At 38.7% G+C, this 19,549-nt stretch overlaps 1 protein-coding gene across 3 annotated transcripts; it reads left to right on the top strand.

The window, feature by feature from the left end:
• The first annotated feature begins 1,025 nt into the window (after positions 1–1,025).
• LOC103705717 (protein IQ-DOMAIN 1-like) lies at positions 1,026–18,743 on the top strand. Of its 3 annotated transcripts, none has more exons than XM_026804135.2 (8): positions 1,026–1,250; positions 1,329–1,726; positions 4,039–4,156; positions 5,802–6,053; positions 7,776–8,003; positions 14,026–14,139; positions 17,179–17,668; positions 18,241–18,743. In XM_026804135.2, the coding sequence occupies exons 3-8, from the start codon at positions 4,073–4,075 to the stop codon at positions 18,390–18,392; spliced, it is 1,320 nt and encodes a 439-aa protein (XP_026659936.2). In that variant the 5' UTR covers positions 1,026–1,250; positions 1,329–1,726; positions 4,039–4,072; the 3' UTR covers positions 18,393–18,743. The 3 variants fall into 3 exon arrangements, with proteins under 3 accessions (XP_026659936.2, XP_038970455.1, XP_008787762.2); XM_039114527.1 differs by having other exon boundaries at positions 1,329–1,433; XM_008789540.4 differs by lacking the exon at positions 1,329–1,726 and having other exon boundaries at positions 1,027–1,250.
• Positions 18,744–19,549: the final 806 nt, after the last annotated feature.

Below are 19,549 nucleotides of genomic sequence, written 5' to 3' on the forward strand. Positions count from 1 at the left end.
TTGACGGATCGGGGCTTTGGCAATAGAAGCAAAACCGATTGCTCTGATACCAAGTTGATGCAGCACCAGTGCGGGGAAGAGAAGAAGAAGGAAGAACAAGAGAGGAAGAAGGAAGAAGAGGTTCTAGAGACACAGGAAGAAGAGAAGGGGAGGAGGAGGAGGAAGAATAAGATCTGGGGGAAAAGAAATTCTTAATCATTCATTAAACCCTAATCATGAAAATAGTTCCCTATATATAGGGCCCAAATACACAACTTGCATAAACCCCCTTACACAACAATAAATCCTAATAAGCCCACAAATAACACAAATAAACCACAAATAAGCCCTAAAATGCAAATAAACTCAGAAATAAAATAAACCACAAATAAATCCCTAAATGCAAATAAATGCGTCTGGCTCAATCCGGAGGCTCAGGATCATCTGGATGAAGGGCTCTGATGTCCCCATCAGATTGGGGTACTCGAAGGAGTTCGATGTTCTATAATCCTGAATTTTTAGGTATAATGTAACACATGACAACTCTACTCCTTCACCTTTCTCCTCAATCATTGTTATCAAAGATCTCGGATACTATCGAATATTAATCAACTATAGGGACATCCAAATAGGAAATCAAAGTTTGAGACATGCACTATATAAGTTTGTCCTAATCAATAGAAGATAGCACCATTAATTGCTGCTATCCAATTACATGTAAACCATGTCCTAATAATAACATCAACTTAATTTACCTTTGCTAATGCGGAGAATGTACATACCTAATTATGGAAGATTATAACACTCAGATGCTTCCCGCCCCCGTCGGCGCATCGTAGCCACAACCAGGTCACAATTAATCAGCGGACTACCCCGGCTTTATTAACTAAATTAACCTCCAATTGGACACGTGGCAGGCGATTACCCACACCACACCCAAAAGCCGGTTACGTGACGTCCAATGGATTCCAGCCACGCGTAAAACTCGAGATTAAGTGAGAGGATTATTGGTGACCCCATGGATTAAAGGGAGCAGCAGGGTCGCAGGAGAAAAAAAAAAAGAAGGCTTTTTTCGGGGAATCCTTCCCAGTCTCGGACAGCGGGAGAAAGATAGGATCGAAAGCGGATTTCTTTTCATCAGTATCCGACAGCGAGAGAAAGTTTTTTGGAGAGAGAATGAGAGGGATTGACTGATTGCCGGCCAAAGAAACGGGGAAAAGAGGAAAAGCAAAAGGAAAAAGGGAGGAATGGTACATCTCTCGCTCTTTCAGGTAAAAAAATTCCGGATTCGGATATGTTTTCCTTCTCTCCCTCTCTTTTTTGATATAATTTGAACTTCATTTGCCCAGATCTGTGCTTTCGCTTCACCTTCCTCCTTGCTGGCGTCCTCCATTTCTCCTTTTCGTTGAATTCTTCTACCATTGGAATTTGTTTAGATAGGGTGCGATCTTTGGGTAATGCGAGCTCTTTGTTTGTTTTTTGGGTTTATTTGATTCAAAATCTACTGTGGTTTCTCCTTCCTTTGTCTTCTATGAAGTCTACCTGCGGTTCGAGTCTTGGTAGTAGGGTTTGGAATTGTGATTTGTTGGCGCATTTTGTGCGTAATTCTTAGATTTGTCATGGATTCATCGCTCTCATCCTTTAGATGCAAGTTTCGTGAAGTCTAGCTGTTTAGGGCTCAAAATTGAATCTTTTGGGCTGAAAATTGGTTGCGGGACATGCACCATTCCTGCCACCTTCATCCAGAGTAAGAAGCCTTTTTGGAAGTATCTGTTTTTAAAATGCATGCTTGCCCAGCTGTGTAGAGTTTTGTACGGAAACTCCAGCATGTGGCTCTAGCAATGCACCAATGGTTTTTTTTCCTGTTTCTGTGTGTGATTATCTGAAGATATTGTTTAGTATCGGTTATAAATGCAATTTGATGCATTTATTGTCCGTTTGCTTTATATTTTATTAGCATGCTCTGCTTGTGCCGTAGTGATTTAATAATTACTTGGCGGTTGTGACCATGGACCTACTGCCTCGCATCTTCTCGCACTAGTCACCTCTTGGTTGTTTTGTTCCTGGTTTCTGAGAAGTATTTGAAGGACCCATCCAAATTTGGGCTTCCTGAAACATTGTGATGGCAATTTATAATTTCAAGTTGCTTCCAAGCAACCTGTATAATTATTTCATTTCTGAGTTTCTTAAACATTTCTTTAAGTGTTATAATATGAATCAGCAGGTATTGCTCATATTCATTGTTTTATTGTAGGTGTGATTAAGCTTCCTTCTCTGAACAACACCTACTTTGGTTGTTATACTCAGAAAAGCTTCATACCTAGAATATATCAGCAGTATCAAATTATAATGCTGCTGATAATACCACATTAAAGAATACCTGATACTGGAGAAAATTAAAGGTCTTCACCTTTTGTAGAAGCTCCAATGCAAGATTTCCTGCGAGGAGCATGGAATGGAACATGAGATTTCAACATCTGCCCTGATTATATTATAGTTATTGGTTACCATAATATTTTGCATTGTATCCTTGGACTTTTTGAGCTGTGATCTGAAAAATGGTTGGATCGAGCATAGGATAAGGTATTTTTGTGGTTAGAGGATTTTGGTTCTTTTTAACTTTTTAATTCAAAATCCTGCAGAGGTCAGGAGCACTCTTCAATTCTAGGTGCTAGGGCTATAATTATTGGTAGGATAGAAACTGATCATGGAGGTTGAGAAAAAACTAAGGAAGAGGAGGAGGAAGACGAGAAAAATGAAGGAAAATAATAAAAAATGGGGGATAAGGGAAGGAAAAACACGTGGAAGTGGGAGGGAAAAATGGAAGGGAGAAAGAGAAGAAGCAGGAAAATATTAAGCAGTTGGTCAACTGGCAACCTAGCATCCATCTAAGTTTTTTTTCTTAAAAAAAAAGCAATGTGCTGCACCTCATTGTTAGAGGAATTTCTTGGAGATTTTTTTTTTATAAAAAAAACCATGTTTCCTCAAGGAGAGGCCAAAAACTTATAAAGAAGACTGTACGCTGTTATATTTTTTGGAGAACTTTAATAAATTAATCAAGAAGTTTTAGTTTCTTGTTAGTTCCCCTGTCCTCTTTCCCATTTTCCCTTTTCTGCACCTTTAGGGCGTGAAATTCATTTTAAATATGAAAGAAGAATTCAAATGTTCACAAGTTATATCAATTTTAAATCAAAATCATCTGTTTCACCACCACGATAGGTGGCACTACTATGCTTCTCTTTCTGTGTAGCATACGATATCGGCATCCTCCTTGTACAGCAGCTCCTTTTTTTTGGGTTTGTGTGCATATTTGTGCATTCATGCATGTCCTTGCATGTGGGAATATGCCCACTAGTATGGCTAAAGAGTTCGCTTGATGGTAGATGAACTAATCACGTGTCACCTAGATTTGTTTGGAAAAAATTAATGATTTATTCATACATCAGTTCCAAATATGTTGGCTAAAGAGCTCGCTTGATAGTAGATGAACTAATCACATGCCACCTAGATTTGTTTGGCAAAAATTAATGATTTATTCATACATCAGTTCTAAATATTGAGTAGCAATCTTTTAGGCCTTTTGATGCTTTTAGGTGATCATTATAAGGTTTATTGATTAACTTTGAAAGTAATTGGTTAACTTGGAAAATAATCTCGAGGTAGCATAGGGCAACCCATACTTGTATATCTAAGAAGAGATTGATTTCTCATTTGTTAAGAATAATACAAGAATAGGTGCCAGTTTTCTTGAAAAATGTCAAATATTCATGTGGATGCTCTGCAATGAACATAATACGATTCGCCTACAAGTTAATCATCTTTCCCCTTTTTATAATAAGTTTTATTTTTCATTGGACTGTAATGCCCCTTGCTTTTTAATTTTGTCTGGACATTTTTATGCATCTTCAAGTATCAAGCCATGTTCTAGCAGATGTCAATGCTACTATTGCATATATGATTGTATTTATTCATCCTTGTTTCTGTATACTTTGTCTGCCTTAGAAAAGAAGTAATAGTCACTGAAGGTTAATACTGGTCTTGCTGTCTTTTTGTTAACAGGTATTAGTTATCTGAACGCTGAAGTGATAGAACAATGGGTATTTCTGCAAAGTGGCTTAAATCATTGGTTGGGCTAGGAAAACCAGAGAAGTCACAACATCCATATAAAGATGAAAATGTGAGTAAAATTGTATTTTCCTGGCTCATTTTGATAATGAATCTAAATGCATTTTATAGGCGGATAGTACATGGTATTCAATAATCTTGCAACGTAATGCAGATTTGTCTATACTTTTCATAAGCATTGCAATTGGGATACCGATTCAATCAACTTGCTTAATCCGGAGAACTCTGGTCCTTCTAGAGTTGTTTTAGAACTTATCGAATCTTAAAAATGGCATGCCAATTGTTGTTTGCTCACCAAAATATGAAGCCGATTATTTAGGGCCTGTTTAGCATCACTGCTAGTTTCTAGTTTTTGGTTTTTGTTCCAGAAAACAAGGAACTTGAGGCAAAACTCTTTCTAAGTTTCTGAAAAAAGTGAAAGCTCTTAGGACTAGCTTTCACTTTTTTTGATAATGAAAACTGCCCATAGCCGCGACAACCACTGCCTTTGTCACCATCACCACCACATCCATTGGCCGTGGCCACACCGGCTGCTGTCACAACCATTGCTACTGTCACTGCCGCTCGCTGATCGTCACTGTCGCCGCTACTACCCACCACAACCACCATCACTGCCAAGTGACTATTAAACAAGTTTTGTGTTTCGGTTTTCAAAAAAAGAAAAAGAATAAGAAACTCATTTTGGTTTTCATGGAAAGTGAAACTGAAAACTGAAAGTGATGCTAACTTTAGCCACTGACTTGACTAAATTTTAATTTGTGAAACACTTTTATGAAGCTGGCTGATTATTCATCTAAAATTCGGGATCTAGCAGAAAGGTGCTACAATTTTAGGAAAGTGAACATTAGTCTTTACCTCTGAAAATATCTCTTAGAATCATCTATCACATCATTCCACCATTTCTTACTTCTTATGAGATATTGAGAGACTCAAAAAGAGGTTAATTCATAAAGTGGGACCAAGAAAAGTTCCACCTCCCATTCTCTTCCTTAGATATCCTTCATGAACAAGAACTCCAATTATTGGCCAGCTCCTAAAGTGGAATCCTTTACTTGAAATTCCGCTAAAAGAAGGGGCATGGGGCACCTAAAAAATGGATTTGCTTAAGATTGTGAACATACAGGTAACATTCTCCATTAGTCTGTCAATTTGGTAATTCTTCCTTCATGTGACATTTGGTTGCTATTAGAACTCCAGCAATAGCCACTACTTTGGCAGTATATGAATTCGTAAGTCCACCTATCTCTGTCACTATACAGGGTCCATATCATGAGACCCAAAATAAGATCAAAACAAAGTTCTCATAATCCTTATAGGACTCTTGATCAGCTTTTCATCAATCTCCTAGGCCTACACAATCTGACTGGACACCTTAAAAAGTTTAAAAGCTTACCTAAAAGTAAGTCTGAAGATTTCACCAAACCCTAGAAGACTACTTATTGGGAATGGTAATTATAATGGAGAAATCTCAAGGATAAGGGAAATATTAGTACCAGTTTTAGGAAAATATTTTTATTTTAAGAATATATAAGTGAAATTTGAACTAACATTCTATATGTTCCTATTAGAATTCCATGATAACAGAGACATGCTTGTACATTCTTTTCTGGATGCTTATAAAAATCCATTTACTCTCTTTGTTATATAAGCGGATCTGTTCTTTTTCTTACCTGCTTCATAAGAAATTGACATTGCAGAGAAGGGTCATTGCAAATAGATTTTGGCACCGGAGGAAACAATCTATCAATCTTGATAGTGCTATTGTGGATGACGAGTTTGCTGTTGGAACTGCTCCATTGACAGCAGATGCCAATATCCAATCAAGCTCTCATTCCACGTCTTCTCCAACCAACACCTCACTGCAAGTACAGGCATCTTGTCAAACTGAACAGAATGCAAAAGAGGACTGGGCTGCTACAGTTATTCAAACTGCTTTTCGAGCTTTCCTGGTACTGGATTCTATATCTCTCATTATGGACATGTAGGCGCCTATATTTCGTATTGCTGACGAACATCACTTCAAGTTATTAAGAAATTAGCAAATACCATGTGGTAGTATTGTATTTGTATCAAGTTATCTGGTGTACAATATTATCAGGTATAACTATACTGGTAGAATATATTTTATGATGAACAGGATCGAAATCTTGAATTGCAAATAATTTTTTTAACAAATCTTAATTATTGTAGAATACAGTTTTTGTTGCCTTTTTAGCCTGTTAGCTGAGTGAAGGTGTTATAGAGGGCACCCACAAAGAGGCCCCCAACAAAATAACAGAAGTGATGAAACTACTAAGATTAGATGCAAGAATCCCCTGCTCCAATTCTTCTTCCCAGGCCAAATGGCCAAGTAGCTATTCTGTGTAAATCAGTTGATAAAGGAGTACTCATTGTCGTACAGGATGTAATTATCAATTGTCCATCCATGCTTTATCGATTGTGGCAGGTAGGAGGTTTCTGTATCAATCATTTATATAAAGACTCAACTTCTTGTTTTGAATCAGTACTTAACCCCCATAACTGAAGTGTTAATTAGTTAGAAGGATATGCAGGGACTTGATAAATATGATCCCATGTGCCTTCCATATCCATCGTCCAGTCTTCCCTGTTGAATATCACAGAACTGAGGTCAATAGAGTTATGAGTTTCGGGACATTTGATCTCTCAATTATCTTTGAGTGCCACACCATCTCATGTTATACTACCGTGAATAATGTCTCTTAAACCCTTTATGTTTTTGTTTTATGCTTGATTTATATGTTTTAGACACATTTTTATCAGAAAATTTTATTCATGGGATTCTGAATATGAATGCAAGGCCATGCTTCAGTTTCATATCCTAATGAATGTGTCATGTTTTGGTGTGGACACAGTATAAAACCTGAAATCTGCCGGTGTCAAGGTAAAACTGATCCTCCGCCTATGATGCTTTATAGTTTATACTTTATGTTAGCATAGTAACAAATTATGCTAATTGAAGTGTTAACTATTGAAAGTTGTCGCCATCAGGCATGAGAAGTATCTCATGCCGGTAATATGCCAACTTGACATTCTCATGTGTTGTGTACTAAACACTGGCACACAGTTGCTACCATGTCGGAGCTACATGCAGAAAGACACCGACATGGTGTGTACCTTGGCGTATCATGCGTGCTGATCAGCACTTTAATCTATTCTAATAAGTCCTGTTAAATTTATTTGAGTTCAAACCAACATCAGTTGTAGCAATTAGATTATGAAAACATTCATGTACATTTTGACCGGGAAAGTCAACTTTCACCTGACCTAACATGGTGGTTGGATATAGCTGTTCATGCTGTAGAATATGGCATTTTTGCAGTAAACATCTCTCACGAGTATTTCTAAGAAAAAAGAACTAGCATGAGCTCCGTGCAAATTTTTCTAGGGTGAGAGAGAGCTGTACTCTACAGAAACACCTTGTGTATTATTAAAGTAAACTAATTGGAGAATAAGCACTGAGAATAACAAACACTATTGGCACCCTATCTGGGTCAGCATTCAGAGCCGGTGCTTCCAGTTAAAAACATTCTGATCAGACTTGCAAAATGACACTTTACTTTAACCTCATGCAATTTGTTTGATTACGATATGCATGTAATTGCTACATTTTGACTTTTTTTTGAATGGTTGAATGCTTTATGTTGTTGCAGGCTAGACGAGCATTACGAGCTCTAAAAGGACTGGTGAGACTTCAGGCACTTGTTAGGGGTCATGCTGTGAGAAAACAAGCTGCGATAACTCTTCGCTGCATGCAAGCTTTGGTAAGAGTTCAGGCTCGTGTGAGAGCCAGGCGAGTTCGCATGTCATTAGAGAATCAACTGGGGCAGCAAAAGGTTGAGCAACAACAAGCACATGACGCTCGTGTTCGAGAAACAGAGGTACAGTTACCTAATACCTGCTGACTGATTTGCTACCATCACAATCAGTTTATTATCGACTTATGTATAACCTTTTGTTGAATTTTGACAAGCTTTTTATCTTCTAAGATACCATTATATTATGAAGTTTCTTTTTTCTTTTTGTTTAGGGTTTGAGTTTTTCTCCTACATGTTTAATGTAGACAACTGGGAGAAATCTGATTAGAGCTTTCTCTTTTATTGTTTGTGTTATACTCATTGTCGTTTTGTTATAAGTCTCATATTACATTGATACAAAATCAGGTAATGTCTTTTCCCATAAAATCACTCAAGCAACTGGTATAAGGTCTCTAATGAATACAACAAAACCCCAACTTGCAGTGTTAAAGATATGGACAATGGTAGAGCTGAACTCTTGCTTTTGTCTCTTTTGAAAAACATTTTCCTAGTATTGGACCTCTATTATTATCTTATGGGTAAGGAATATTGTTTTGTTTCTATTGACCAGATGTACATGATAATTTACTTGCCTATTATAGTATATGTATGCTATGACATGCTTGTGTTTCGGACACCTTTGATAAATTCCTTAAACTTTCATAAGATCTGTTCAAATAATAAGTCTGTATACATTGCATTCTTAATGTGGAGTCTCACTCAGTGAGTAATTTAGTTTCATGACCAAATGATGTCTGCCACTGCATTTCACTTTCCATGGTTCCAGAGCTCTGATATGATATTCTAAAATTTGTTATGGAAGCTCCATATCTCTAGGCAACTAAATAGTTGGATTAAATTGCTGTGGTTTCATAAGCATTGTGATATAATCATCAATTATATTTGCCTGATGGGCTTTGGAATCGATTGAGTAGACTGATGAATGGTGCCAAATCGTACTGGATAAATATTGAACAGGTTCTGAATCCCATTTTGTTGCTGAAGCTTCAGAAGGTTAACGGTCCTGGTAAAACGTGCCATCACACGCCGCTTGAAAATTGTTCCATTTTCAATCATCTGCAGGCCTCCAAACTCAACCTATTTATGAACATCCTTTTCCTCTGTTGTTTACTGTGCTTGTTGAGTCTCATGCGGACATTGGACAAAAATGCCTGCCCGCAATTTTTCTGGTTAAATTCAAGTTAATTTGATCCACACTTTTCTTTGTTAAGCAATTTACTAGCAAGACTTTTGAGTCTTCTCTTATCCTTCCTCCTTTGGTTTTCTAGGGATTTGGGGCTTTGATCTTCTACTGGTTGAATTTTTGGATCATAAATACTAAAAACTGTCTGCGGGCAATGCTGCCCCTATTAAACTTTGATACTGAGGCTCTTTACTAGATGTTAAACCTTAGGAACCTTGTTTTCAGCCCATAATCATAACCTTTTCTTTGTATGTTTGTATGGAAATACTCGGTCCGTTTGGGGGCCGACTGGCTTGCTTGGCATTTTCATGCGGGATCCCACTATAGAGACGGAGACGAAGATGCCCATGTCGGATGAGGGCTTCGATTTCATCCGTGGGCTAGAGACATTCTTCAGTCTCATACCTATGGTCCTTGTGGAACCAACAAAACTCGTTTGGATCCATTTTGTTTGTTGGAGTCTTCATCCTCCGAGGTTGATCAAGGTATCCCCGATATTGGATTTCCATCATGATCTGGGCCCGTGGAGCGTTGAGAGGGGTATACCTTTCGAACCTCCGAGGTAGATCACAAGGTCATGCGGCAACCTTTTCATCTTGGCTTCGCTTACTTTTGATCTTGACTTTCCTGGCATGACTCTGACGCTTTCCAATTCTCCCTTTCTTTATGCTTCTTTCCGAGCAGCCCTAGCCTCATCGGTTCTTATGTACTTGCTCACATGAGAGGAGCTCAGTTAATTCTCTTGGGGGCTTCTTATCCATTGAGAAGTTGAAACGTGAAGGCTTCAATCCGTTCATCGTTGCGGCCACAGCAATGGACTGGCCTAGCTCATGCACTGCCAAGGTTTCAGTGTTGAATCGACTGATGTGCTTGGAGCGTCTCATCCTCCCTTGCCTGAGGGCAAAGTGGTTGGTGAAAATCTTCTAGTTTTTGTTGCTGAGGAAGTGGCCTATGAATCGATGATTGAGTTGGTTGAAAGAGCCAACATATCATAGTTGTAGACTGGAGAACCAAAGTCATGTAGCCTTTTGAGGGTGGCCGAAAAAGCATCGTACATCACAACATTATTGGCTCCCTGGATTTGCATGAGAACCTTTAAGCTCGCTAGATAATCCACCGAGTCAGTAGCGTCGTCGTAATATTCCAACTGCAGCCTCTTGAATTTTTTTGGTAGGGTCTCCTTGAGGATCTTCTTGGTGAAAGGGGGATCTCTGATCGCTTTTAGGTCATCTTTTACATCGGCCCTCTACTCTCGCAGGACCTCAATCTGGCGACGCATCTCTTCGATCTCGCATCGGAGGTTGGCCTTTCAGTTTGGGATTTTTCGGCCTTCTTGGGGGAGAGTTTTCAGAGTCAGAGCTCATATCGGGAAAGGGGAGGTCATGCTTCTGGCCCTGCATTGGGCTTTAGGCTTGACGAAGGTCACCGTTCTATGCCGAAACCCCTTGATTTAGTAGACTGACCGGAGTATTATTGGTTTGTTGCTATAGATTCCGCACTGCGGCTATCAGGACTTGTACTTGTTAGGCAAGCAGATCACATCGTTCATTATCAATGACTCCTACCGCAGGTTGAGAAGATTGGGGCTCCAAAGAACTGCACGGGCAATTGTATGGAGTAGGTCAAGTGGGCGCCGGATGATTGCTCCTTTGATGTCTCAGGGCTTTTCTTCTTCCGTTTTCCTCAGATGGGGCCAATCTATTGTTGTTGATCTTGGGACATCGATGTGGATCTACAAAACAACAGACAAAGGGTGAAGGCTTGCCGAATTGGCTTCGGTCGAGCCTTTTGATGCTTACGCCAGTAAAGATTTTGTAGATGGAAAACGAAGAAAAAAGAAAGAATGGAGAACCGAGAGAGAGTTTTCCTTTTCAAGGATCACATCCTAACAAACTCGACGTCATGCCGCAATGGACTGCTGATATGGCCTAACAATCTTGGGGACATGTCGCAATGACCTGGCACATAGCGGGACTAGGCATGCCTTCAAGACGATGGAAGCCGAGCTGCTCCTTCTGCTGGAAAGTTCTGTTTGGCATGGGTCGTGGTCGTGGTTGCAGAGCCGAGCTGGGAGGAGATCTGCCTCAGGGGTCAAATACTTCTGCCCTGCTTGGCCTGTCCTCCACGTCGGACCGAGGAGATCGAGCCGAACTATCTCGGAGGACCCTTAGACGCGTGGGAACCATAGCGTAGGCTGTACACCGGATAAATCCTCATACACTACATTATATCGGTTATTAATTTACATAATAACAAATACAAAGATAAGAGTTGTACAAATTGTATTTGACTTTTTAAGAAAAGTGATTTTTTTTCCATGCATCTCTTTTTATTATGTTCTATTTTTATTTGGATGGGATGTGCAAAGCTTATATGTTTATAACCCAGAGGAGGTAATAATTTAGTCACAGCAAACTCTTATATAAGGTAAGTCACCTGCTATGGAATTTATTAGGAAATGTGCTCTTGCACCTGCTTCCTAAGTGCCTTCCATTCTCTTTTTTTTTTTTTTTGAGTGGTCCACTTCCCCACACCTATATCTACTCCTGTACTTGCTCCCGCTTTAGGTATTTAAGGGTAATGGACTATGTTTTACAGAAGTTTATCATTTCTTATTTTACTCATGTTTTTGTTACATTGGGTTATATTGCAAGTCTAGATATGTGGACAACCTATATGCTTTTTGGTTTGATTATTGGGTTTTTTGTTAAGTACTTTATAGCCAAACATATAAAACGAAAGACCAAAAAAATAACTTTGCAATCATAGTTATGCCACCATTATTGTTATATTATAAAATAAGCCAAACATGAGCAAGTTGGGCCTAGATTGGCTTGGCTTGAATCAAGCTATGAAAGGCTATTTTGAGCTTGACTAATGACAAACCAAGACAGCTAGATCATATTTAAATGAGAAATGGCCAAAGGGATGCACTTCAATGCAGAGGCGGCTATGAGGGACTGGGCAGAGAAAGTCTGGTGAAGGGGGAGCTGTATGGAGACTGGAGAGGTAGCGGGGAAGCAATGGTCTAGTAAACCTAGAAAAAGGTGAGGAAGATGTTGCTAGTTCTGGATGTTGTTGCTGTCAGGGAGAGAGAAGAGGAGGAGGAGAGGAGAGGAGAAGAGGGATGAGATTGCTATATCTTGAAATTGTTGCCACTGCCACTGGTAGAGGTTATAGTGAAATTAGGAAGAAGGGAAGAAGATAAGAGATGAAGAGGGACCAGCTTGTAAAAAATTAGTGCTAGTGTCGGTCTCTACCATGAAAGACTTAGCCTCATCTCAGGTGCTTGATCTAATAGCTAACACGATTTGGCCCTCTTTGATCAGCTATCGATACTCGTTTTCTTTTATTGAACTCATACCTCTTGGTTCAGTTTTATGCCACGGAGAAAACAAAAGAGAATTTATATAGCCAAAATTGGAGTGCATTTACCTAGTTACATAAAAACTAAAAAAATTGTAATAAATAACTTTAAGGAGATAAAAGGGAGTATCTTACCCATAAGAAATGAAAACAATAACATAAAATTACACATATATAAATAGATACATTTATTTCAAGCTATTTTGAGTCAAACACGAGCAAGCTGCACCCAGCTTGTGTTCGGCGTATTTGTATATCAAGCTTAAATACTTGGTTCATTTCAGCTTGTTTATTCATCGAGCCAGACCATTTTGAGCTGGATTTGAGCCAAACATGAGCTGCTCACGAACAGCTCGCTTATTTGACAATCCTACCTCTTAGCAACCTCTTGCAATTGGGTAACGAATATGCTCTTTCTATTTTTTATTTTTATGCATGCATGGGAGGTGGAATATTTAGCTCATTACAGAAGTTTTAGTCTTTATCTGACATTCATAAAACATCTTCTTGTTCATGCAAGGTGGCTAGATATGTGGATGCATCTTCTTAACTTCATCTAGATGCAATATACATGTCCTCGTACATTTTTCTATCACCAAAGTTTAGCTTGGTAGAAAAGATTTGGGATCTTACAGCTGCTTTTGGCAAAGTTGGAAAGGAAGAAACGGCTGTCATTTAATGAGCAATAACATATTGTTGGATGAGATAAGCATGTCATTTGATTATAATTCTCATGTTTAGTGTAATAAACTGGTCAATGGATGTGAAATTTCCTTTTTAGAAATTGGAAAATGATTCGAATCTTTGGCTTTCTTATATATGCAGTGTGCTGGGACATAACTGTCTTCATGATGACTCAATTGTGTGGAGTCATTTCAAAAGCAACTGTTTGGTTGAAGACAAGGAAATAGTCAAGTTTGTGGGAATATTCACTATGGAATGTACATTTTTGCTCTTTTTGGTATTATCAATTAAGGGGTGCTGGACTTAAATTTGAGCATATCAGCCTAAGCTTTAAAATAGTGGCTGTATTCTTACTAATAGTGCCTGATAGGTTAAAGATTTTCCCCCCTCACATTGCTCTTTTAGCTTCATCTTCCTTTTATATCTATCAAGAGATCCCATGATGATTGTTTCGAGATGTACATCAACAAATTGTTGATCTTTTAACAGATATATTAATGCTAGGGGCTGGGCATGCAATAGCATCTTTGAAATTGAATGAATCACTTATTTTGTTCTTTGTTGCACTCTGTTTCTTCTGCCTGACGACAGGCTTTGGCCAACACTTGCTCCTTGGTGTTGTCAGTCCCTTGGTTTCTATCACTTGTTCTCCCAGCATTTAGTGGAATACTTGAACTGATGGAAAGGGTCAAATTCCCTCTTTACCATGTGCCTAGAACATAAATTCTCACTACCTTTTATAATTGAGTTGTGCTGGTAAATCGGATGCATCACTTAGCATGGTCAAATACTTTTGATCTTTTTTGATAACATGATAAAAGAATAGTTCTAACTTTTGTGATTTAAATTCAGGAAGGCTGGTGTGATGGTGTTGGCTCCGTGGAAGAAATTCAAGCCAAGTTGTTGAAGAGGCAAGAAGCAGCAGCCAGGCGTGAGAGAGCAATGGCTTATGCTCTCACTCATCAGGTATCCCTTAATAAAAGCATTGCACCATGTAATATATGTCATTTCATAACATAGTGAATTTCAAATGTTTGACGTGATGCGGAGCCACATTGCAGTGAAGCATGAAAATCCTCATGACACAATGGCTGTTAGAGTTTGATGGACATGGAACTTCATAATCTGATGGTTTCTTGTGTTATAGGCTTCAAATTTTTGATGATGCTAAATTGCAGCTAACTTTTCCTGTTAAAAGGAAAAGAACAATGAGGCAAACGGAGCCTATGCTAATTAACCAAAGAGATCTTATAAATGTACCAGCACCACATTTTTTTTCCAGATTATAGCCAAAACCCTCAGCCATCTATTGTGTTTTCCGCATGGATTCTCTCTGTCTAACCAGGTTCCATTTTATCTTCCACTATAGGATGCCACCTTGACATCATCTATCCAGGCAAGGCCTGGGACAAAAGCAAATGCATGTAGAATATTATGGCCCACTTTTCCTCTATCATTTTTGGACATTTTTGTCTTAGTGGATGCGATCCACCAAGCATGTCATAAGACCCGCGAGGATTTGATAGCATATAGAGGATGGGTCCCCTTAGGACACGACATTGTTGCAAGTGATAATATAGCATGCGAAGTTGGGTCCTTGGATATCTATGGATCCTCATCGTGCACTGGATCTTATTTGGCACAATCAAGATATGATCTGTATGCATATCCTTCATTTGAGGCATCCTATCCCCCATGGCCTCAACCAGATTGTGGGTCAGATTTCATTGCCACGATCTTTCCTCAATTGGGAGTGGGATGGCTAGCCCAATATCTAACAGAGAATTAGTATCAGATGGTTATCCAGAAGGTCCAAATTATTGATTGCAGGGTGGGCACAGTATCTATGTTGGAATCATGTCCGTGCCCCCAACCATGAACACGATTCCGATGCTTACAAGTGGCATAGGCACTCCATGAGGGACCAGATATCGGTAATTATTTTGTAATCCAAATCAATTTTTTGTTATTACAATTGCATCCATCAAGCAAGCAATATGGTCTACTAAGATCATTGTTGAATAAAATAATATTATAACAATCAAATATCCATAATATTAAGTAATCTTAAAAATTACAAAAATTGAAAAAGGCAAAAAACAATGAATCGATACGAAACTAGTACACAATTATGTTACTATTCATTTCGGTATTGTACTGCACTAGCACCTAACCGATACGGTCCTTGGTACCGAGGTTGCGAGCATTACTTGATGTAATGGTAAAGGCTTGGGTTGCTAAGTGTAATGACGCAGGTTCAAGTCCTAGTAGCCACTTTGTAAAAAGATATCAAAGGTTAAGTTTGTCCTCAGTCTACTCCTAGGATCCAGAATTTTCCATGACTGTTATTGTGTAATGGTCCTTTTTTAGATTTGTTTCCAGAGAGAATAAATCTGGTTTTGACTTTTGACTATTAGGCTGGGGCTGAGTGAAACATATAGGTTAGTGGATGTGTGATTGTCTGCCACATACCCTTTTCTGAGGTTGTTGGGAGGATTTAAGCCTAACTTTTTTTCTTAAATATACACTATTATGTGTTTGAGAAGTAGAGCATCTTAAGTTTGGGCATTTCTCTATGAACTTGGGCTTGCCTCAATGGTAACACCACTCTGTTTAGCAAGCATAGTTTCTAAGTTTGATTCTGGGATGGTCGATCCCCAAAAATTTAGACCCAGCTAATTATAATGAGGGTGTGTTTCCCGCCCTTTCTCTCAAAAGAAAAATATGGCACTTCATCGCATTGAAATTCAGAACATTCTTGTTGTAGTTGATTTTACTCTGCTAAATTACATGGTTAAGTAGGAGCTTGGGTTTTTTATTGCTTGTGAAAGTAGTAAAATAGACGATAAAAGAGATGTACAAATGTGCCAAAGCTTACCCTTTTTGAGAGTCCTAATCTCATGAAAATAGCTGAAAAGGCTGATCGATTTTGCATTTCCTTGAGTATCAGACAAAATACATTTGCATAATATAATCAGTGAATCTGTTCTTTTTCAATGGCCATTGTGTCGATAGCTGTTCGCTTTGACCAAATCTCACTTTCAAGAATATTGGCGCTTATACTTTTTAGCTGCTAGACCATTCAAGATATTTAATAATCTACACTTGCAAAAAAAATATAAAAAAGGCACGGTTTCTAGAAGCTATTAAGTCTTTGTCTTCTAGAATGGTTAAAATGTTGGATTTTATCTTCCGTCGTGGTATAAACTTGATATTATTTGCTTTCTCTACCTTTTGGAGAAAGTAGCAACTGAAATTTGATGTGTATCCTAGTTTTCAGACATTTAGTACTGTTACAGTACAAATGGAAGAAATTCTTTTATGCCTTCGATTCATTTTCTTAAAATAAATCTATGATTTGAATTCCATTTAAGTTTTGTAAAATGGGTTTTGACTTTTCTGTTAGATTTTATCAATGCGTAATATTTACCAAAAATTGTATAGCTGTCAGTTTTGTCCCAACTCTACCTGAAAACAGGTACATTTGTGGAGGCACCTGTGACCATGTTGTTTGAAGATGCCGAGTAGTCATCAGCAATCAACTCCATACTAGGCATTAGACGCAAAACTTGTGTTTTATAGCCCTTTCAACCTGCACTATCTTATGTTCTCTCCGTATGTTCTTTTCTCATTGTCCTGGATAAAGGGAAATCAGGCATGAGCGGATGGGCACTTAGTACCCCTTTTAGTTGTTGACCTAGTCCCCTATTTGGTGTATTACATAACTAAAAAGAGCGTGATCTATTAATAGATGAAAAGCAACTTCTAGGGCTGCATAATTACATCAGCCCTTAAGGCTAATCAATTTTAGGGGTTTTTAAGGCTTACATTTTTTTTCCTTCCATTTTCTTTTTCTGCAATAGCAAGCCTTTCTGAAGCACTTGTTAATTGCATCAAGTAGTTGTTTATGAGCTGATGTTATTGATTCTTCGTAATTGAATGGATGATGCTTCTCATGTTGTTTATTAACGGAAGGGTATCTTTCACAATTTTCCACCACTATAGTGGCAGGCAGGTTCCAGGCAGACTGCAGCTCCTGCAGGGTTTGTGCCAGATAAAAACAACTGGGGATGGAACTGGTTGGAGCGATGGATGGCTGTTCGTCCATGGGAGAACCGATTCCTTGACATTAATCTCAAAGATGGGGTGATGGTTCATGAGAATGGACTACCTGAGGGAAAGAAAGGAACTAAGGCTCAGAACAAACCTCCTGGGAAGAAAACTTTTTCAAATCTTCATTCCAATGTCCTAATGCAGAAATCAGGCCCATCACATTCTGAGGGGAGTGGCTCTTCATCGAGCCGATCTGTGAGCCAGCTAGCCTCTTCTGCTATGCCATCAGCTAAGGGAAAATCAAAGCCATCATTTGAGGAGGTTTCTGGAGAAGCCATCTCTCGGCCTCCTGGACCTGGTACTCGGTCGTATAGCAATCCAAAAGAGAGGCCATCACATCTGGATTCTCAGGCTAAGAAGCGGCTGTCCCTGCCAAGCAGTGGTGAGTCCACTTCATACTCTAAGAATACTTTTTTTAAAATCTTCTTCAAGCTACCGCATCTTTGTTCCAAAACAATTTGCAGGCTTTTATCTAATGGTGGTAGGACGCCATCTTGTAACAATGCATTTTGGCTTGCTCCATAAGCTTAAAGATCTGGCTCCCTTTTCTGTCATTGCTGCACGTCATATTAGATAACATGGATTATATGAAATTGATAATGTAGGGGTGACATAATTACAATCTCTTGTACATGCATACATCTATTTTGAAATAATTAGATAGCTATAGACTTCTTAATTTCTACTATATATGCGATATTTTTGTACGTGCAGTGCTTTTCCTAATAAACATGTAATATGGCATGAGTCAGGTGGCAACCTGCAAGCATGAAACTCGCATACTCAAGCTTGCATGTTCCGACTGGCTGATTCGGCATTATTCATCATCCCTTGGCCATCCTTATCTATTCATTTGCTTTGATCAATTTGATACCTCGTTGAAACTTACGTATACAAAAACATGTAACTGCTGCTGTGAAAGCTACTGACATTCATGTTATCAATAACAAGCAGGTGTGGCAGCAGGAAAACATTCTGCCAGCAGAACTGCAGCTAACCGGTCTGCAACTGCTCAGAAAGCCATCAGAGACACGCCTAAATCTGAAATAAAACACCGTTTGAATCCTACAGATCCAGCTCCAAAGAGAGTTGAGGTGCAGACATGAGACGCCATTTTCAGTTGATTACAATAGTATAGTAGCTGATCTGAGGATGTTCTCATGCTGTATCAAACTTTCTCTGTATATATATTTATGTTCTTTTCTGCCGGGGTTGGGGTCTCACATCTGTCTTGCAGATACTTGCGGCGAGAGGTCTGAAGATGCCAATGCTGATTGCTGCCTGCAATGATATAGGGAGACCTCATTCTATTACTGTACTATTAGTTGCATGACCATGCGGTTTTCTATTTGTTCTTGTTGAGTTTTAAGTTACTTTCTCGTCATTTTAATCTATTGTTGGATGGCCGTTGGCACTTGAGTCCCTAACTATTTGCAAAAGTGGTGAATTGTCTTGCATTAGTGGAGTGGTGATGGCCTCTTCTGAGTTTTAACACATCCAAAGAGAACGGGCACAGATGTCTGACGAGGAAACCATTTGGTATTGCAAAATTCTCACGTTGAATGTTACAATCTTAAGCTACAATTACAATGGGTGGCATTTACATACCACTGTATCATCCTAGGTTCTTTCTTGAATTCTTCTTTCGCCCCATCAGTCAGTGAAAACCAGACCCTTCTACTACACTAATGAGTTTGAGGCCACTGCTCTTATGGGCACTCCAACTGCTTCAGAATTTGGTTCAACCTTTTGGTAACCTGTGATGAATTAATTTCCTCATGTTCTATACTTATATGAGCACCATAGCCTGGATTCCTGGTAATAATGGATTGTGTGCCCAATCTTTAGTGGGATGCAGCTTTATGAATGGAGTGGGGCAAACCATGGATGGGTCTGTGAGTCTATCCAAGTGTCCATCTAATGGGAAGAAGGTTCCTCTTTGTTCCACTACTGATTTGTTTAGCATATGGTTATTGTCATCTCAAGCGAGAACCTTTTGAAGACCTTCGCAGCAGTCAGCCTTGGTCCTTGTTAAAAAGTGTTGAAATCATCATTTATCCCAAAAGCTTAAACCGGTGAAATGAGATAAAGAATGAGATAGATTTATTTATATATTTTATATATTTTATATTTTTTTTATATGTGGGTCGGATTTTTTTTAATGCGTGAGTGTGATAGTGAAATTTTTAATAATGGAGTTAAAAGTGGACGAAACAGGGTTCAAACTTAGAATTTTTTCTTTGATATCAAGTTGAAATCTTTC

The sequence above is a fragment of the Phoenix dactylifera genome, chromosome 16, assembly GCF_009389715.1.
Source record: "Phoenix dactylifera cultivar Barhee BC4 chromosome 16, palm_55x_up_171113_PBpolish2nd_filt_p, whole genome shotgun sequence".
Taxonomy (NCBI): Eukaryota; Viridiplantae; Streptophyta; class Magnoliopsida; order Arecales; family Arecaceae; genus Phoenix; species Phoenix dactylifera.